The sequence below is a fragment of the Belonocnema kinseyi genome, chromosome 6, assembly GCF_010883055.1.
Source record: "Belonocnema kinseyi isolate 2016_QV_RU_SX_M_011 chromosome 6, B_treatae_v1, whole genome shotgun sequence".
Classification (NCBI taxonomy): Eukaryota; Metazoa; Arthropoda; class Insecta; order Hymenoptera; family Cynipidae; genus Belonocnema; species Belonocnema kinseyi.
Window position 1 is genome coordinate 44,089,583 of NC_046662.1, and position 18,685 is coordinate 44,108,267.

General features: G+C 22.4%; 2 protein-coding genes across 3 annotated transcripts in view; one reads left to right on the forward strand and one right to left on the reverse strand.

Moving 5' to 3' along the window:
* Positions 1-18,685, reverse strand: part of LOC117174665 (putative tRNA (cytidine(32)/guanosine(34)-2'-O)-methyltransferase) — a 37,110-nt gene that overhangs the window by 13,768 nt on the left and 4,657 nt on the right. The window contains exons 3-4 of the mRNA XM_033363955.1: positions 7,551-7,753; positions 3,474-3,868 (exon numbers count right to left, since the gene is read on the reverse strand). Of these exons, the coding sequence (XP_033219846.1) occupies positions 3,474-3,868; positions 7,551-7,753 (598 nt within the window). The remainder of the gene's footprint in view (positions 1-3,473; positions 3,869-7,550; positions 7,754-18,685) is intronic.
* Positions 11,439-18,685, forward strand: part of LOC117174666 (YEATS domain-containing protein 4) — a 31,171-nt gene continuing 23,924 nt past the window's right edge. For both annotated transcript variants that reach the window (XM_033363956.1, XM_033363958.1), the window contains exons 1-2: positions 11,439-11,713; positions 16,969-17,092. In XM_033363956.1, the coding sequence (XP_033219847.1) occupies positions 11,538-11,713; positions 16,969-17,092 (300 nt within the window). In that variant the 5' untranslated portion in view covers positions 11,439-11,537. The remainder of the gene's footprint in view (positions 11,714-16,968; positions 17,093-18,685) is intronic.

Genomic DNA, 18,685 nt, shown 5'->3' on the forward strand with positions numbered 1-18,685 from the left:
TTTCTTTTTTTTTGGTAACAAAACTTCATCTTTAGGGTTAAAAATTGAATTATTTTATGGAGAACTAATTTTTTTGAAAATTGTTTTAACTGAAAATCTAATTTTTCTATTTTTGGTTAAAAAATCATTTTTTTGGTTGAATATTTATTTTTGCAACATTTTAACCATTCTAATTTTTGTTAAAAATTAATCTTTTACCTTGAAGAATGCAGAAATTGGGAATATGTTTTTTATTACTTTGACTTCTTTTCCAATTTAAATTTAACACCGTTTCCAATTCGAAGCGTTTCATATTCTCGCGAAATTTAAATAACGTAATTATTATTAATAAAGATAGAAAATACAATTTTTTAAATCCTAATTCAAAATGTTTATAAATTCTCATTAAATCCTCACAACACATAAAGGTCGAGCATATTCTTCAACTATTATAAAAATTAAATGAAAAACACTAAGGAACGTTTATGTAATCCTAAATTAGTTTGAATTACAAGTATCTTTTATTTATTTGAAAAAATGTTTAACTCGATATCTCAATTAATAGGAAAGTAAGTATTTGTGGAAAAAATACTGATAAAGTAAGAATCTCAGACTTTAGAGCTCAAAATATTCTCAAAATAGGGGAAATAGGGTACTTTTTCGCGAAAATCAAAATATATTGCATTGTCAACAAAATAGTTGAATTTTCAAACAAAAAAATTTGAATTTTCTTCCAAATGAGATGAATTTTCAACCTAAAAGAAGGAATGCTAAACAAAAGAGTTGAGTTTTCAACCTAAAAAAGAGGAATATTTAAACCAAAATAATGATTTATTAACAGACGAGTTAAATTTTCAACTAAGAAAGATTTTTCAGCCAAGAAAGAAAAAAAAATGAAACAAATTGTTGAATTTACAAGCCAAAAAACAAATTTTCTACAAAAAAGTTTAATTTTTGAATAGAAAAATAGGTGATTATCAACAAAATAGTTGAATTTTCAATCCAAAAGATAAAATGCTTATCAAACAATGTAAAAGTTGATACCAAAAAAAATTACTTTAATTTTAAATAAAAAAAGTTGAATTTACGCAAAGAGAACAAACTTATAACACAATAGCTGAACTTTTAATCAACTCGGTTAATTATCAACCAAACAGTTCAATTTTTGACTAAAAAGATGCAATTCTTACCAAAAAAAAATCAAACCAAAAAGAAAAATGTTCAAGAAAATAATTGTATTTCCAAAAAGGATGATTTTTACGTAAAAAAAAATCAACCAAACTATTAAACTTTTAAAAAAATATGAAATATTTCAATTTCAAGTTAAAAAGTTCATTTTCAACAAAAAAGTTAAAATATGGCTTTTCTACCACATGATGATATTTCACTCCAAAAGGTCTAATTTTCTATCTAAAACGATCAATTTTCAACAAAAGAGTTGAATTTTCGAAAAAAAAAGATTAAGCTAAAAAAAATAGTTGAATCATAAAACAAAACGGATTCATGATCAACCAAAAAGTTTCAATTTTAACTAATAAATATTAAATTTTTACTAAATGAGATGAATTATCAAACTAAAAGGCGAATTTCGAAAACAATAATTGCAATTTTAAACAAGGATGATTCTTCCGTCCAGAAGAAAAAAATTCATTTTTTTTTTTAATTTTCAAGAAGATAGTAGATTTTTAAACAAAAGAGATAATAGTAGTGGAATTTTCAATTAACAAGAATTAGCTTTGATCTAAAAAAATACTTATCTACTAAAACATGATTTTTCCATCCCAATGACGTGGAGTTTTCGATTAAAAAAAAGATCATTTTTCAATAAAATAGTTGAATTTCCAAAAAAAATTATTACTTTCGAATCAAATTCTAATTATTATTATATCAAAAATATAATAGTAGACTTTTCAATAAAAAATAAATAACTTTTAACCAAAAAAGGATGACTTTTTTTATCAAAAAATGAATTTTTAATCCAAAAGGACGAATTTTCTATCCAAAAAGACGGTTGTTTAACAAATTTGTTGAATTTTCAAGAAAATAATAGATTTTTAACCAAAAGACATAATAGTAGTAGACTTTTCAATAAAAAAGAAATAACTATCAACCAAAAAAGGATGACTTTTTTTTATCAAAAAATGAATTTTTAATCTAAAAGGACGAATTTTCTATTCAAAAAGACGATTGTTTACCAAATTTTTTTAATTTTCAGTAAAATAGTAGATTTTTAACCGAAAGGGATAATTCCAGTAGACTTTTCAATTAAAAAGAAATAACTTTCAACCAAAAAAGGATGACTTTTTTGATCAAAAAATGAATTTTTAATCCAAAAGGATAAATTTCCTATCCAAAAAGACGATTGTTTAACAAATTTTTTGAATTGTTAAGAAAATAGTAGATTATTAACTAAAAGAGACAATATTAATACTTTTCAATTAAAAAGAAATAACTTTCAACCAAAAAAGGATGCCTTTTTTGTAAAAAAAAAATAAATTTTTAATCCAAAAGAACGAATTTTCTATCCAAAAAGACGATTATTCAACAAATTTGTTGAATTTTCAATAAAATAGTAGATTTTTAACCGAAAGGGATAATTCCAGTAGAGTTTTCAATTAAAAAGAAATAACTTTCAACCAAAAAAGGATGACTTTTTTTTATCAAAAAATGAATTTTTAATCCAAAAGGATAAATTTCCTATCCAAAAAGACGATTTTTTTTACAAATTTGTTGAATTTGCAAGATAAAAGTAGATTTTTAACCAAAAGAGACAATATTAGTAGACTTTTCAATTAAAAACAAATAACTTTCAAACAAACAAGGATGCCTTTTTCTTGATAAAAAAATGAATTTTTAATCCAAAAGGACGAATTTTCTATCCAAAAAGACGATTGTTTAACAAATTTGTTGAATTTTCAAGAAAATAGTAGATTTTTAACAAAAAGAGACAATATAAGTAGACTTTTCAATTAAAAAGAAATAACTTTCAACCAAAAAAGGATGACTTTTTTTTATCAAAAAATGAATTTTTAATCCAAAAGATCGAATTTTCTATTCAAAAAGACGGTTGTTTAACAAATTTGTTGAATTTTCAAGAAAATAGTAGATTTTTAACAAAAAGAGACAATATAAGTAGACTTTTCAATTAAAAAGAAATGACTTTCAACCAAAAAAGGATGACTTTTTTTATCAAAAAATGAATTTTTAATCCAAAAGGACGAATTTTCTATTCAAAAAGATGATTGTTTACCAATTTTTTTTTAAATTTTCAATAAAATAGTAGATTTTTAACCGAAAGGAATAATTCCAGTAGAGTTTTCAGTTTATTTATTAATATATAACAATATATCTATTAATTCAGTTTGCGATTAGGTGAAGAAAAAACGAAAAAACCGGAAGGTCCTTCAAAACAGAGGAAAAAAGAGTAATTCTTTTTAAAAAGGGAGAAAAGAGAAGAAAATTCGAGCAATAATTGAAAAAAAAATTGTACTCACGTCTAAGGGGTAAGATGTGTCCGAATCAGGTCCATTGAGATCTCCACAAACCATGAAGGGGACAATATACCTGTTAACTCCTTCCAAATCATCATAATTAATCTTTTCATGCGTTAATAATGGATTCATCATGTGTGGTTTGTAGCCTTTTGGCGGTGAATATTTTTTGCATATAACAAAGGCTTCAAAACTGGAATTTCGCGAGCTGGGCGGTTTTGTGACCACCACCGAAGGGAAAAAAATTCGCAGTTGCGAATACAAAAGAGATACGTCGTTTGCTCGGAAAATTTTTGCCACAAATGTTCCCATCGGTTTAAGAATGTGGGTCGTAATGTTCAGAGCAGCTAGGAGTAGCTGAGACTGAACAAATATGTCCATATCATGAAGTCCAGTCACTAAAATCATGTATTTTAGGCTTGAAGGAGAGTTTTTCTCAAAATTTTTGCAATTTTCAGGCCTCGGATTCACTTTAAAGATCGAAAATAGTGTAATGTTTGACAAATTAAAAAAAAAGTAGGGTCATGATAGTGTCATAAAAATTTGCATGTATGAAAAACGAAAATAAATAATTATTTGAAATGTTATTCTTTAATTTATAAACAAAAATTTTATTTGAAAAATCATACTTTTTTGTTGAAAATTCAATTATTTTGTTCAAAATTCGTCCTTTTGACTGGTAAATTTAACAATTTGACGGAATTTTTTTTCTTCTTTCAGTAACAAATATTTTTATTGAAAAATGCAACTATTCATCTCTTTCTGTACAAATTTCTCCATTTTTTGTCAATAATGCGACTTCTTGGTTAAAAATAATCTGATATGATTTAAAATTAAATTTTTTGTTAAAAAATCACATTTTTGGGTTGAAAGTTTAACTACTTTGTAGAAAATTCCTAGTTTTGACTGAAAAATTCAACAATTTGGTAGAAAATTTAACTATTTGGTTGAAAATTTATGTAGTTTGGTGAAAACGCTTTTTTTTAGAAAATTAACTTTTCTTGTTATAAATCAAGTATCTCGTTGAAAAATATTTAATGGTTAAATCCATCTATTTTTTTATATTTATCATTAAAATCTTTTTTTGTTCAAGTTTCGTCTTTTTTTGTTGAAAATCAATTTTTTTAAAAAATGAAGTAATTATTATGTTGAAAATTCGTCTTTATTGGTTAAATCCATCTGTATTTTTATATTTTTCATTCAAATCCTTTTTTGTTAAAATATAAACTAATACAAAATATTCTTCGTTGAAAATGCAAATATTTAGTTATAAATTTATATTTTTTGTTCAAATTTCGTCTTTTTTGGTAGAAAAACAATTTTTTGTTAAAAATAAAGTACTTATTTTGTTGAAAATTCGTATTTTTTGGTTAAATCCAACTGTTTTTTTTTTTTCATTTCTTATTAAAACATTTTTTCTTTTGATATAAACTATTATATTTTTCATTGAAACTTCATATTTTTAAGTTGAAAATTCAACTGTTTGCTTAAAAGTTTAACTACTTTCTTAAAAGAGTTAATTTCTTTGGTAAAAGACTCATAATTTTTCTTAAAAATTAGTTGTTTTTTCCTTATTAAAATGTAATTTTTGGTTGTAAATTAACTTTGTGGTTTTAAATGAACTATTTCGTTGCAAATTTATATTCTTGAGTTGAAAAATTTATTGTTTAATAGAAAATTCGTCTTCTTAGCTTGAAAATTCAACAATTTGATACAAAGTTAATCTGTTATGTAGAAAACTCTTTTTTTTTATTGAAATTAATTCACCTTAAGGGCAATTTATCTACTCCATTATTTGTTAAAAATTGATTTTTTCTTTAGAAATTTAACTATTTAGTTTAAAAATATTAGAAACGAAAAAATGCAAACGAAAAATTAATTAAATAAAATTTGAACTAATATCACATTCATTACTCAAAGTATTTAATTGAAAATTGGAGTAAATTGTTAAAAATTCGTCTTTTTCGGTGGAAAATTAATTTTTTTGTTTAAAAATTTAACTCTTTGGTTGAAAATTAGAATATTTAGTTCAAATTTTGACTTCTGTTGGTAGAAAATCAATTTTTTGGTTAAGAAAAAAGTATTTTGTTAAAAATTCGAATTTTTTGTTAAATCTAACTGTTAAATTATTTTGTATTAAATTTCTTTTTTTAAATATATATTATTACACTTTTAGTTCAAATTTCATTTTTTTAGGTTGAAAATTCAACACCTTGGTTGAAAGTGGTACTACTTCCTTGAAAGTTTTTTTTTTCTTGAAGGTTCATAATTTTTGTTGAAAATTATTTTATTTTTTTTATTTTGTAAAAAAGTAATTTTTTCAACTGAAAAGTTAAATATTTAGTACTAAATTAAACTTATAAAATGAAAATTTATTTCATTTGTTGAAAATTAAACTAGTTGATTGAAAAGTTATATATTTCGATGAAAATTTTTTTTTTTTTGGTAGAAAATCAATTTTTGGTTAAGAAACAAGTATGTTGTTAAAAATTCGAATTTTTTGTTAAATCAACCTGTTAATTATTTTTTATTAAATTTCTTTTTTTAAATATATATTATTACATTTTTAGTAGAAATTAAATTTTTTTCGGTTGAAAATTCAACACTTTGGTTGAAAGTTGAACTACTTTCTTGTAAGTTTTTTTTTTTTTTTGAAGGTTCATCATTTTTGCTGAAATTTTTTTTTATTTTGCAAAAAATTAATTTTTTAACTGAACAGTTAAATATTTAGTACAAAATTAAACTTCTGAAAATTAAACTACTGAAATGAAAATTTATGTCATTTGTTCAAAATTCAACTATCTGGAAAAAAATTTATATATTTTGATGAAAATTGGTCTTTGTTAATTAAATTTTATTTTTTATTTTTTAATTAAATACTTTTTTTTTGTAAAATTAATCTTTTTTTTTGTAAAATTGAATCTTTTTGAGTTAAACATTTAACTCATTGGTTGAAAGTTCAACTATTTTCTTAAACGCTAATTTTTTTCGTTGAAGATTCATAATTTTGGTAGAAAATGCGTTTTTGTTGCTGCTAAAAAGTAATTTTGTTTAACTGAGACTTAAAATATTTTGTTACAAATTCAACTGATTCGTTTTAAATGAACATTTTTGTTGAAGATTCATACTTTCGCTTTGAAAATGTAAATGTTTTCAAGAAAATTTGTCCTTTACTTTTATAATTTCAACAATTTGGTATAAAAAACAACTGATAACAAATTGAACTTATCTTGTAGAAAGTTCTTTTTTTTACTGAAAATTAATTCTCCCCAATTAAAATTTAAGTGCTCAATTTTTCATTAAAAATGGATATTTTTGGTTTAAAAATTCAGTCAATTAGTTCACAAAATTTAGAAATAAAAATAATATAAACTAAAAATTAATCAAATAACATTTGGATTAACATCACATGTTCAAAGTAATTAAAAATTTATGTAATTTCTTTAAAATTCTTCTTTTCTAGAAAAGTAATCTTTTTGGTAGGAAATTCTTCTTTCCTGGTAGAAAATTAATTTTCTTGGTTTAAAATTCAACTATTAAAAAAAAAATTTATGTATATTTTTGAGAATTCATCTTTCTGCGTGAAAAATTAATCTTTATGGTTAAAAATTAATTTTCTTGGTTTAAAATTCAACTATTTTGTTGAAAATGTATGTAAATTTTTGTGATTTCATCTTTTTTAGTATAAAATTAATCTTCTTGAATGGAAATTAAATTTCTTGGTTTAAACTTGAAGTATTTGGTTTAAAATCTATATATATTTTTAATAATTCCTTTTTTTAGTAGAAAATTAATCTTCTTGATAGATAATTAATTTTCTTGGTATAAAGTTAAACTATTTGGTTAATTCAATTATTCAATTATTTTCTTCATAATTTTTATTTAAAAAATTTTCATTATTAACTGAAAAATCTATTTTTAGTTAAAAACTCCCCTTTTTATTTAAAAATAGTATTTTTAAAGTAATCTTTTTCGAAATAGTAGTGAAATAGTAGTAAAATAGTGTCATCTCTTTAAAAAAAAATCCAATAGTGTCAATAGTGAGTCCGAGACCTGTTATAAAAAAAAGAAGGTACTCACCATCAGGTGCGCCGTCACAAACTACCAAGTCAGCTTGCTCGTTTCCGAAATGGGATATTATTTCTTCCGCTACAGATACATTTGTGATGTCCCCTTTAATTTGTGTGACACCTTCGATAGGAGACATGGCTTGGAGATCAACCGAGATTATTTTTGGCGGGACAGCATCGCTTTCTTTACTAGCCAATTCTTTGTATGCCTCACTGCCAAGAAATCAGACAATTTCCGTAAAAAAAAATCACTGAAATTATCAAATATGAGGTATAAAATATAAACAAAATGTCTACCCAACAAATGATTTTAAATTTCCGTTTTCTTCTCGGTTTTGGTCCGGTCAATTTAAAAGATTTCAGTGATTTTTAAATATTTTAAAAGATTTCTAAACATTTTTAGATATTTAAAAGATTTCTTTGGAAGAGAGAAATTGGGAAAATAATTTTATTATCATTCTGAGCTCGAATAACAGATCATTGGTTATAAGAATTACAATTTTGATTTAGAAAGAATTTTGTATAAGAGCTATAATTCTGAATTTTAATAGTTTTTTAAATTCCCTTCATGAAAATTAGAATTAAAACTATTTTACAAAATTACCGTTCCCTATAAAAAAATCATCTTCTTTAGTAAAATTATAATTCTTTACGGAAATTTCCGGTACAAACTTCTAAATTACAATTCTTTATGGAAATTCCCTGTTCCTTTGTTTTACAATTCTGAAGTTTCAAGCTCTTGTGAATTTTCGTTTACAAAAAAAGTAGATAGTTTTTCAATTCAAACCAATTCTGATTCGGAAAAAGGAATTTTCAGAATCTGACGAATTCTAAACTTGGGACAGGAATTGTTTTTTTAATTCCCTTATTTATAAATTAGAATTGCAATTATTTTCTAAAATTTCTTCTTGTATGTGAAAAAATATCTGTTCTAAGACAAAATTATAATTCTTTGTGGCAATTTTTTTTATATTTAATTTATATATTCCCCTTTCCAACTACGAATTTTTTTAAATTCCTTTTACCATGTAACAGTTAAATTTGTTTCCAAAATTCATGTTCCAAATGAGATTTATAATATTGGCCTTTTTCCAACTTTGGAAGAGGGAAGTTCTAAATTGTAACTAACTCTGACTTGGAACAGGAATTTTTTTCAATTCCCTGCTTCTAAATAAGTATAAAGTCCTGAATAAATAAATAAATTCCCTGTTCCAAGTTTATTTAAAAAAAAAAGAATGTTTTAATTCTAACGAATTCTGATGTCCTACAAGGAATTTTTAAAATCTAAAAAATTGTGACTTGGAGCAGGAATTGTTTTCACTAATTTCCTTTTTTTATTAATCAGAATTAAAATTATTTGCCAAAATTTCCTCTTCCATGTCGAAAATAACCTGTTTCAAACAAATATTATAATTCTTTAGAAAAATTCCCTGTCCCGAAGTCCAAATTATAATTCTTCGCTGCAATTTTTTTATATACATTTTATTTATTCTCCATTCAAACTCAGAATTATTTTTTTTAACTGCCTCTACTAAGTAACAATTAAATTCGTTTCCAAAATTCCTGTTCCAAAACAGAATTGTATTAATTCAATTTTTTCAAATTTTGGAAGCGGGAAGTTTCATATGGTCACGATTCATGTAAAAAATTCCCAGTTTCAAGTCAAATTATAATTTTTAAAAGAAAATCCCAATCCTAAAGTAAAAATTAGAATTCTTAACAAAAATTTCCTAAATGAATCCTAAAATTATAATTCTTGTATTAAAGTAAAAAAACTCCAAGTCAGAATTAAATTTATTTCCATAAATTCCCTGTTCTAAGTTTATTTGAAAAAATAATAATTTTTAAATTAGAACCAACTATAAATTCCAAAAAGGAATTTTCAAAATCTAAAGAATTGTGACTTGGAACAGGGATTCTTTTTGTAAATTTCCTTTTTTTTTATAAATCAAAATTAAAATTATTTTCAAAAAATTCCCATTCCATGTCAAAAATTACCGGTTTCGACACAAAATTATAATTTTAGACAAAATTCCCTGTCCTAAAGTCAAAATTATAATTCTTTGCTGCAAATTTTTTATATGTAATTTATTTATTCCCCATTCAAAATCAGAATTATTATTTTTTTAACCGCCTCTACCAAGTCCCAATTAAATTCATTTCCAAAATTCCTGTTCCTAAATGAATTATATTAATTCCATTTTTCACAAAAATTTGGAAGACGGAATTTTCAAATTGTGACGTTTTATGTCAAAAATTCCTTGTTTTAAGACAAATTATAATTTTTCAAAGAAAGTCCCTATCCTAAAGTAAAAATTAGAATTCTTATCGAAATTTCCTAAATGAAACCTAAAAAGAAAATTATAATTCTAGTGCTAAAATTAAAAATTCTAAGTCAGAATTAAATTTATTTCTATAAATATTTCCGATTTTAAGTTTATGTGAAAAAAAAGAATATTTAATTTAAAACCAATTCTGATTTCGAAAAAGCAACTTTTAAAATTTGAAAAATTTTGACTTGGAAGAGGAAATTTTTTTTATAAATTCCCTTTTTGTAAATTAGGTGTAAAATTATTTTCCAACATTTCTTGATCCATCTAAAAAAATCCTGTTTCAAGAAAAAATTAGAATTTTTTTTTATATTTTATTTATTTATTCCCTGTCCAAACTCAGAATTATAATTCTTTTAGAAACTTGCATGTCCCAAATTCAATGTTATAATTTTTTGTGGAAATTGCCTGTCAAAAAGTCAAAATTATAATTTTTCACGAAATGTTCTGTTCAAAAGTCAAGTTCAAGAAAAATTATAATTCTTTAAGCGAATTAAAAAAATATTTCTATTATTTATTCCCTGTTGCAACCTAGAATTATAAATGTTCTAGAAAAATTCCTGCCTTAAAGTCGAAATTATAATTTTCTACTGAAATTCCCTGTTCCAACTCAGAATTTAATTTAATTTCAGACTTAGATATTTACTATTCTCTGATTGTTTTTGTAACATTGCAAATAAAATTTTTTCCAAATATCATTTAAAATTTCGTAAACAAGCAATTTTCAAAATTGGAAGAATTTTGACTTGGAAATTTATTTATTCCCCATTCAAACTCAAAATTAAATTAAATAAAATTAATTTCCAAAATTCCTGTTCCAAAACATAATTATATTAATTCCATTTTTTCAAAATTTGTAAGAGGGAAGTTTCAAATTGTCACGTTCTATGTCAAAAATTCCTTGTTTCTAGTCAAATTATAATTCACAAAAAAAATCTCTATCCTAAAGTAAAAATTATAATTCTTAACGAAATTTCCTAAATGAATCCTAAAATGAAAATTATAATTCGAGTGCTAAAGTGAAAAATTCCAAGTCAGAATTAAATCTATTTCCATAAATATTCTCGATTTTAAGTGAATGTGAAAAAAAAAATATTTTAATTTCAACCCAATTCTGATTTCGAAAAAACAATTTTCAAAATTTGCAAAATGTTGACTTGGAAGAGGACATTTTTTGTATAAATTCCGTTTTTGTAAATTAGATGTAAAATTATGTTCTAACATTTCTTGATCCAACTAAAAAATACCTATTTAAAGACAAATTTATAATCCTTTTTTTATATTTGATTTTTTAAATATTTTATTAATTTCTTCCCTGCCCAAACTTAGAATTATAAATAGTCTAGAAAAATTCCTATTATAATTTTCTACTAAAATTCCCTGTTCCAACTCAGAATTTAATTTAATTTAAAACTCAGATATTTACTATTCTCTGATTTTGTTGTTGTAAAATTGCAAATAACTTTTTTCCCCAAATATCATTAAAAATGTCGTAAAATTTTTTACTTTAAAGAACTGGTGAGCAGAGCCATCTGCAAAGTTCAAAAGTTCAAATCAGTGAAATATAAGAGGACATTCGCGATAAATTTCGTTTAGTTGAAAGTACCTTAGTACCTGTTTCATTTGCAAATTGGACGCACGTATTTTATCAAAAATAAATATTCACAATGACACCGACATTTAGAAAAAATAAAAACTATTCTATTCCAGTTGAAGTAAAATTAGAAGCTCTCAGTGCAAAAGAGAGTGGCCTAACTACATCTGAGGTATCATCTAAATATGGCATTGCAAGAACTACAATTGGCCAGTGGTTTAAGGATAAAGAAAATTTACGTCTGAATTGGTAAGAATTATTTTCCTATTATAAACTAAAATTCAACTTCTCCTTTCTCAGAATAATTTTGCCCTTTATTTGTTTCATTTATGAAATACTTCTCTTAATATTTTTTAAACAATTATACTTTAACAGAAGAATGAATAAATAAGTGATTCTTATTGGATAGTAAAAGTGAAAATTTCTCTTTGTTGATGAATCGTAAACGTTGTTTACTACCTAAGAATCATAAAGATATGAATCTGAAGAAAATCTAATTACTTTCACAAATTGTATCTATTGATGAAAAATTCTAAATAAGAACAAATTCTATTTAGTTAATAAACTTTTTAATTAATCAAACGTATTAAAAAAAAAGAAATATTAAAAGTTAAAAAAATTATTTTTAATATTTCATAGGGTGTCTACCCAAATCCTGGAAAAAAATGTCCAGACATTTAAAATATTTAGCATTTTTTAAAATGAATTTGAATAATAATTCATCAATTTGTATTTTATTTTCTTGTAATTAAAATTTAGTGCATATTTAGGTAAAATTAATGTGGGTACTATATTAAATTCAATTTAGGTGCTTCAAATTCCTAGCTTTTTAAGTAAGATAGATGCATTTCTTACCAAATAGTTGAATTTTCAATCAAGAAGATTAATTTTACACCAAAAAGACGATTTTTCAAAAAAATAAACGAATTTTCAACTTGTGCAACTTAAAGTGCAATAGCTTAATTTTACACAAAAAAGGTCAATTTTCGACAAAGAAAATTAATTTCTATTTAAAAAAAAAAAACGAATTTTCAAGAAAATAAATTAACTTTCAACTAACGACCAAAATTTAAACCAAATAGTTTATTTTTTAACAAAACAGAATTATTAAATTTTTAGTTTATATTCATTTCAAGTTTTTCAGTTTTTTTTCAGTTTATATTTCATACCAAACATACATTTTCTAACAGAATATTTGAATTTTAAACTAAATAGTTGAATTTTTAATAAAAAAAAGATAAATTTTATACCAAAAAGACGATTTTAAAAAAAAATACACGAATTTTCAACTTGTGCAACTTAAAGTGCAATAGCTTAATTTTACACAAAAAAGGTCAATTTTCGACACAGAAGATTAATTTCTATTTAAAACAAACGAATTTTCAACAAAATAAATTAACTTTCAACTAACGACCAAAATTTAAACCAAATACTTTATTTTTTAACAAAACAGAATTATTAAATTTTCAGTTAAAAAATTAATGTTCATACAAACTGATACATTTTCTAACAGAATATTTGTATTTTAAACTAAATAGTTGAATTTTTAATAATAAAAAAAGATTAATTTTATACCAAAAATACATTTTCTAACAGAATATTTGAATTTTAAACTAAATAGTTGAATTTTTAATAAAAAAAAGATTAATTTCATACCAAACATACATTTTCTAACAGAATATTTGAATTTTAAACTAAATAGTTGAATTTTTAATAAAAAAAGATTAATTTTATACCAAAAAGACGATTTTTCAACAAAATACACGAATTTTCAACTTAAGTGCAACTTAAAGTGCAATAGCTTAATTTTACACAAAAAAGGTCAATTTTCGACAAAGAAGATTAATTTCTATTCAAAAAAAAAAAACGAATTTTCAAGAAAATAAATTAACTTTCAACTAACGACCAAAATTTAAACCAAATAGTTTATTTTTTAACAAAACAGAATTATTAAATTTTCAGTTAAAAAAAATTAATTTTCATGCAAACTGATACATTTTCTAACAGAATATTTGAATTTTAAAGTAAATAGTTGAATTTTTAATAAAAAAAGATTAATTTTATACCAAAAATACATTTTCTAACGGAATATTTGAATTTTAAACTAAACAGTTGAATTTTTAATAAAAAAAAAGATTAATTTTATACCAAAAAGACGATTTTTCAACAAAATACACGAATTTTCAACTTAAGTGCAACTTAAAGTGCAATAGCTTAATTTAACACAGAAAAGGTCAATTTTCGACGAAGAAGATTGATTTCTATAAAAAAACTAATTTTCAAAATAAATAAACTTTCAACTAACAACCAAAATTTAAACCAAATAGTTTATTTTTTAACAATATTAGAATAGTTAAATTTTCAGTAAAATTAATTTTCATACAAACTGATACATTTTCAAACAGAATAGTTGAATTTTAAACTAAACAGTTGAATTTTCAATTTAAAAAATTACTTTTATACCAAAAAGACTATTTTTCAACGAAATACACGAATTTTTAACTGGGTATTTGAATTTTCAACTAAAAAACATCAATTTTCAATGAAATAGTTGAATCTTGAGCTAAAAATCATCAATTTTCAATTAAAAATGGAATAGTTTAATTTCCAGTTTAGAAAATTAATTTACAAAAAAAACTCAACCAAAGTTATAAATTTTCAACTAAAGTTATGAATCTTAATCTAGGGCAGATAAATTTAAAAAAATAATAATTTCTTAAAAACTAGATTAAATTTCAACTGAGTATTTTTATTTAAAAAAAAAAAATGAAATTGTAACGAAAATGATCAATATTGAACTAGAATATTGACATTTTTGACAAATAAAAAAAATGAATTTTCAAACAAGAAATTTAATTTTCAAAGAAGAAGATTAATTTTCAAACAAGATTATTAATTCTCTACCAAAAAGACGATTTTTTAACAAAAGGCATGAATTTTGAACAAAGTGGTTTAATTTAAAAAAAAAAAGATTAACTTTTACTGAAACAATGAATCTTTAACTGGAATAGTTGAATTTTCAAGCAAAAAGATGAACTTTCAACAAAGAAGATTAATTTCTACCAAAAAAGATGAATTTTCCAGAAAATACATGAATTTCCAGCTAAAAAAAATCCAGCCAAATATTTGAATTTTCAGTTAAAAAATATCAATTTTAAACAAAACCTAGAACATAGAATAGTTAAATTTTCAGTAAAAAAAAAATAATTTTCAGACCAACTGATCAATTTTCATCTAAAATTATGAACCTTAAAGTGCAATAGTTTAATTTTACACATAAAGGGTCAATTTTCGAAAAGGAGATTAATTCTATACAAAAAAAAATAATTTTCAACGAAATAAAGTAACTTTCAACTAACAAGAAAAATGTAAACCCAATAATTGAATTTTTAACTAAACAGAATAGCTAAATTTTCAGTTAAAAAAATTAATTTTCATACAATCTGATACATTTTCAAACAGAATAGTTTTAGAATTAATCTTTAGAATTTCAGAATTTTAAACTAAAAATTTGAATTTTCAACTCAAATGGTGAATTTTTAGCTGTAATAGTTGAATTTTTAACTAAAAAAGATCAATTTTCCACCAAACATGAAATAGTTAAATTCTCCGTTAAAAAAAAAAATTATCAACCAAAATAATGAATTTTTAACTGAAATTATAAATCTTAAACTGGAATAGATAAATAAAAAAAAAGAATTTATTAAAAACTATATTAAATTTCAACCCAGTATTTTTATTTTCAAAAAAAAGGAATTGTAACTAAAATGATGAAAATTTAACTCAAATATTGAAATTTTTAACAAACCAAAAAAATGAATTTCAAACAAGAATGTTCATTTTTAAAGAAAAAGATTAATTTTCAAGCAAGATGATTAATTCTCTACAAAAAAGACAATTTTTTAACAAAATATATGAATCTTGAACCAAATGGTTTAATTTTAAACAAAAAAGATTAATTTTCAACTGAGATAATGAATCTTTAACTGGAATAGTTGAATTTTCAAGCAAAAAGATGAATTTTCAAAAAAGAAGATTAATGTCTACCAAAAAACACGAATTTTCATTTTAAATACATGAATTTCCAGCTTAAAAAAATTCAACCAAATATTTAAACTTTCGGCTAAAAAAAAACAATTTTAAACAAAACCTAGAACATAGAATAGTTAAATTTTCAGTAAAAATTTTTTTTTCAGACAAACTGATCAATTTTCAAGCAGAAGTTTAATTTTAAACCAAAAAAAAAGATAAATTTTCAACTCAAATGGTGATATTTTTACTGTAATAGTAGAATTTTCAAGCAAAAGATGAACTTTGAATTAAAAAGATTAATTCTCTGTCAACAGACATTTTTTTTTTAAATACGTGAATTTCCAAGCAAATAGTCGAATTTTGAAATAAAAAAATCCACCTTAAACAAACATGGAATACTTAAATTTTCAGTTTAAAAAAAATCAATTTTCAAACAAACTGGTAAATTTTCATCTAAAATTGTGAACCTTAAAGTGCAATAGTTTAATTTTAAACAAAAAGGTCAATTTTTAAGAAAGAAGATTAATTTCTATAAAAAAAACGAATTTTCAACAAAATAAATTAACTTTGAACAATCAAGGAAAATTTCAAACAAATAGTTTAATTTAAAAAAAGAAACAGAATTGTTAAATTTTCAGTTAAAAGAAATTAATTTTCATACAAACTGATATATTTTCAATCTTAATAGTTTAATTTTAAACTAAAAAGTTGAATTTTCAACTGAAATGGTGAATTTTTGTTGTAATAGTTGAATTTTCAAGCAAAAAAATTAATTTTGAACCAAGAAGATTAATTTCTGTCAAAAACAGACGAACTTTCAACAAAATGCATGAATTTTCCATTAAAAACCAAAATTCAAACAAACAGTTGAATTTTTAACTAATAAAGATCAATTTTCAACCAAACGTGGAATTGTTAAATTCTCAGTTAAAAAAAAAAATAATTTTCAATCAAAATAATAAATTTTCAACATAAATGAATTGTTAAATTCTCAGTTAAAAAAAAAAAATAATTTTCAATCCAAATAATAAATTTTCAACTGAAATAGTTCAATTTAGAATTTTTATAAATATTTAAATTAAGTAATTCAAAGCTACTTCTAATAATTAAAAATAATTTTTATTCAATTTTATATTGAGATCTAAACAAAAAAATTAGAAACGCTCTTGAAAAACTTCACTAACTAAACAAAAAACTCCCTAACATTTCCTAAATTTTTCCGGGTATATAAAAATTCCCTGGCAATTCCAGGTTTTCCAGATAGGGTAGACACCCTGAATTTCAAAACGACTTTTCTTTTAATTAATAAGTAATAGCTCATAGAATCATTGGCTGAAAAACGAATTTATTTAGGCTCTTATTAAAGGGGTGATTTAAGAAATTAAAGTGTGTTGTAAAAGTCACCACTTTAACGAATTAGGACATTTTTATTTTATACTAGAAAATTTCATCTACTGATTTTGTTTTTCCAGGTTAAAACAGGTAGAAGAAGCATCAAAATCTAAAAAACGGAAAAAGCATAGAACTAAAAAACAAGATGATAATCGAAATGATGATAACAACCATGCCTTAAAAACTGAAACAATGACTTCCAAGGTAATCTACAAAATTATAACATACTTTAAATTTTCTTCAATACCAATAATAATACTTTTTAATAAATTCAAAAATTGGACATTAAATTATAAACAAATATACGAAATATTCAGAAAACCATAAATAATAACTTTGAATAACGATTTTTTTAGGTTTTTTAAAAATAATACTTGAGAAAATAAAAAAAATTTGAGATTTTCCGATAGACAAATCAAAATTTCAAAAAAAGGTCATTTTCAACAAAACATTTCAATTTTTAAACAAAAAAGATTAAATCTAAACGAAAAATTTAATAGTTGATATTCAAATAAAAAAAGATCTTAATTTGAAACCAAAAAGAGTTGAATTAATCAAAAAATAGGAATTGAAATTAAAGTTAAATCTTCAACCAAAAAATTTTTTAAACAAAATATTTATAATTTTAATAAAAAAGATGAAATTTCCACGAAAATAAATCAGTTTTCGAAAAAAACAATTTTCATGGAAATTGTTGAATTTCCAATCAAAATAGATTGTTCAGTCCGAAAAGATAAAGAATTTTAAGCAAAATAAAAATTTCGAATAACTATTTATTTTTCAGTTTCTTTGCTTATTTTCTTTAAAGTTATATAAATACAATTTTCCTATGAATATCGAGCAAATTCAAAAATATTTTTAATATTTCAGTTAAGTCAAAAAAAGTATCTAGAACATTTCTCAGATCATTTTTATTTTACAGGATTTTACAAAATTGTAGAAAAATTTGTGTCAGTTTAAAAGATATTTTGAACTTTTACACGTTTGCAAAAAAAAAAAATATTTCATGAATTCTCGGAAATCTTTCAAGGTTTAAAAATATTTTTAATCTTTTCAGAACTTCTAAAATTCCTAAATGTATTTTAAACTAACTGGAATTACTTCTGAAATTGTCTTAAAATCTTCCGAATTCGTTTTTTTTTTTAACTTTAGAAATGATTTTTAATATTTTAAAATCTTTTTAAATATCCTCTTAAAATTAATTTTTTTTTAATAAAGAATAACTTTATATATTCTCATCAATCTTAAGACCATTTTTTTCATTATCATAAAACCTTTCAAACTCGTAAAAAAAGTTCAAAATTTTATTTCGTTATCTTCAAAAATTTGCATTTTGTTTTCAGTTTTTTAAAAATCTTTTTAAATAATTAATTATTTTTGAAATTTTATCCTGTAAAATGATTCGAATTTTTGATACAGTTTGGAAAGAAATTCTGCAAAAGTAAAAAAAAATCTCCTTAACTTTTAACCAAGTAATTAAATTTTTAAACAAAATGAATTATCGACAAAAAATTAAATAGTTGATATTGAAGTAAAAAAAATACCTTATTCTTAAGCCAAAAAGAGTAGAATTCATTCAAAAATGGGAATTTAAAAGAAAATAGTTAAATCCTAAACCAAACAAAGATTTTCATTTTAAACAAAATATTTATAATTTTAATAAAAAAGATGAAATTCCTACAAATATAAATAAATTTTCAACTAAAAAAGATTGTTCAGTCCGAAAAGAAAAAGAATTTTAAGCAAAATAAAAGTTTCGCATAACTATTTATTTTTCAGTTTCTTGGTTTATTTACT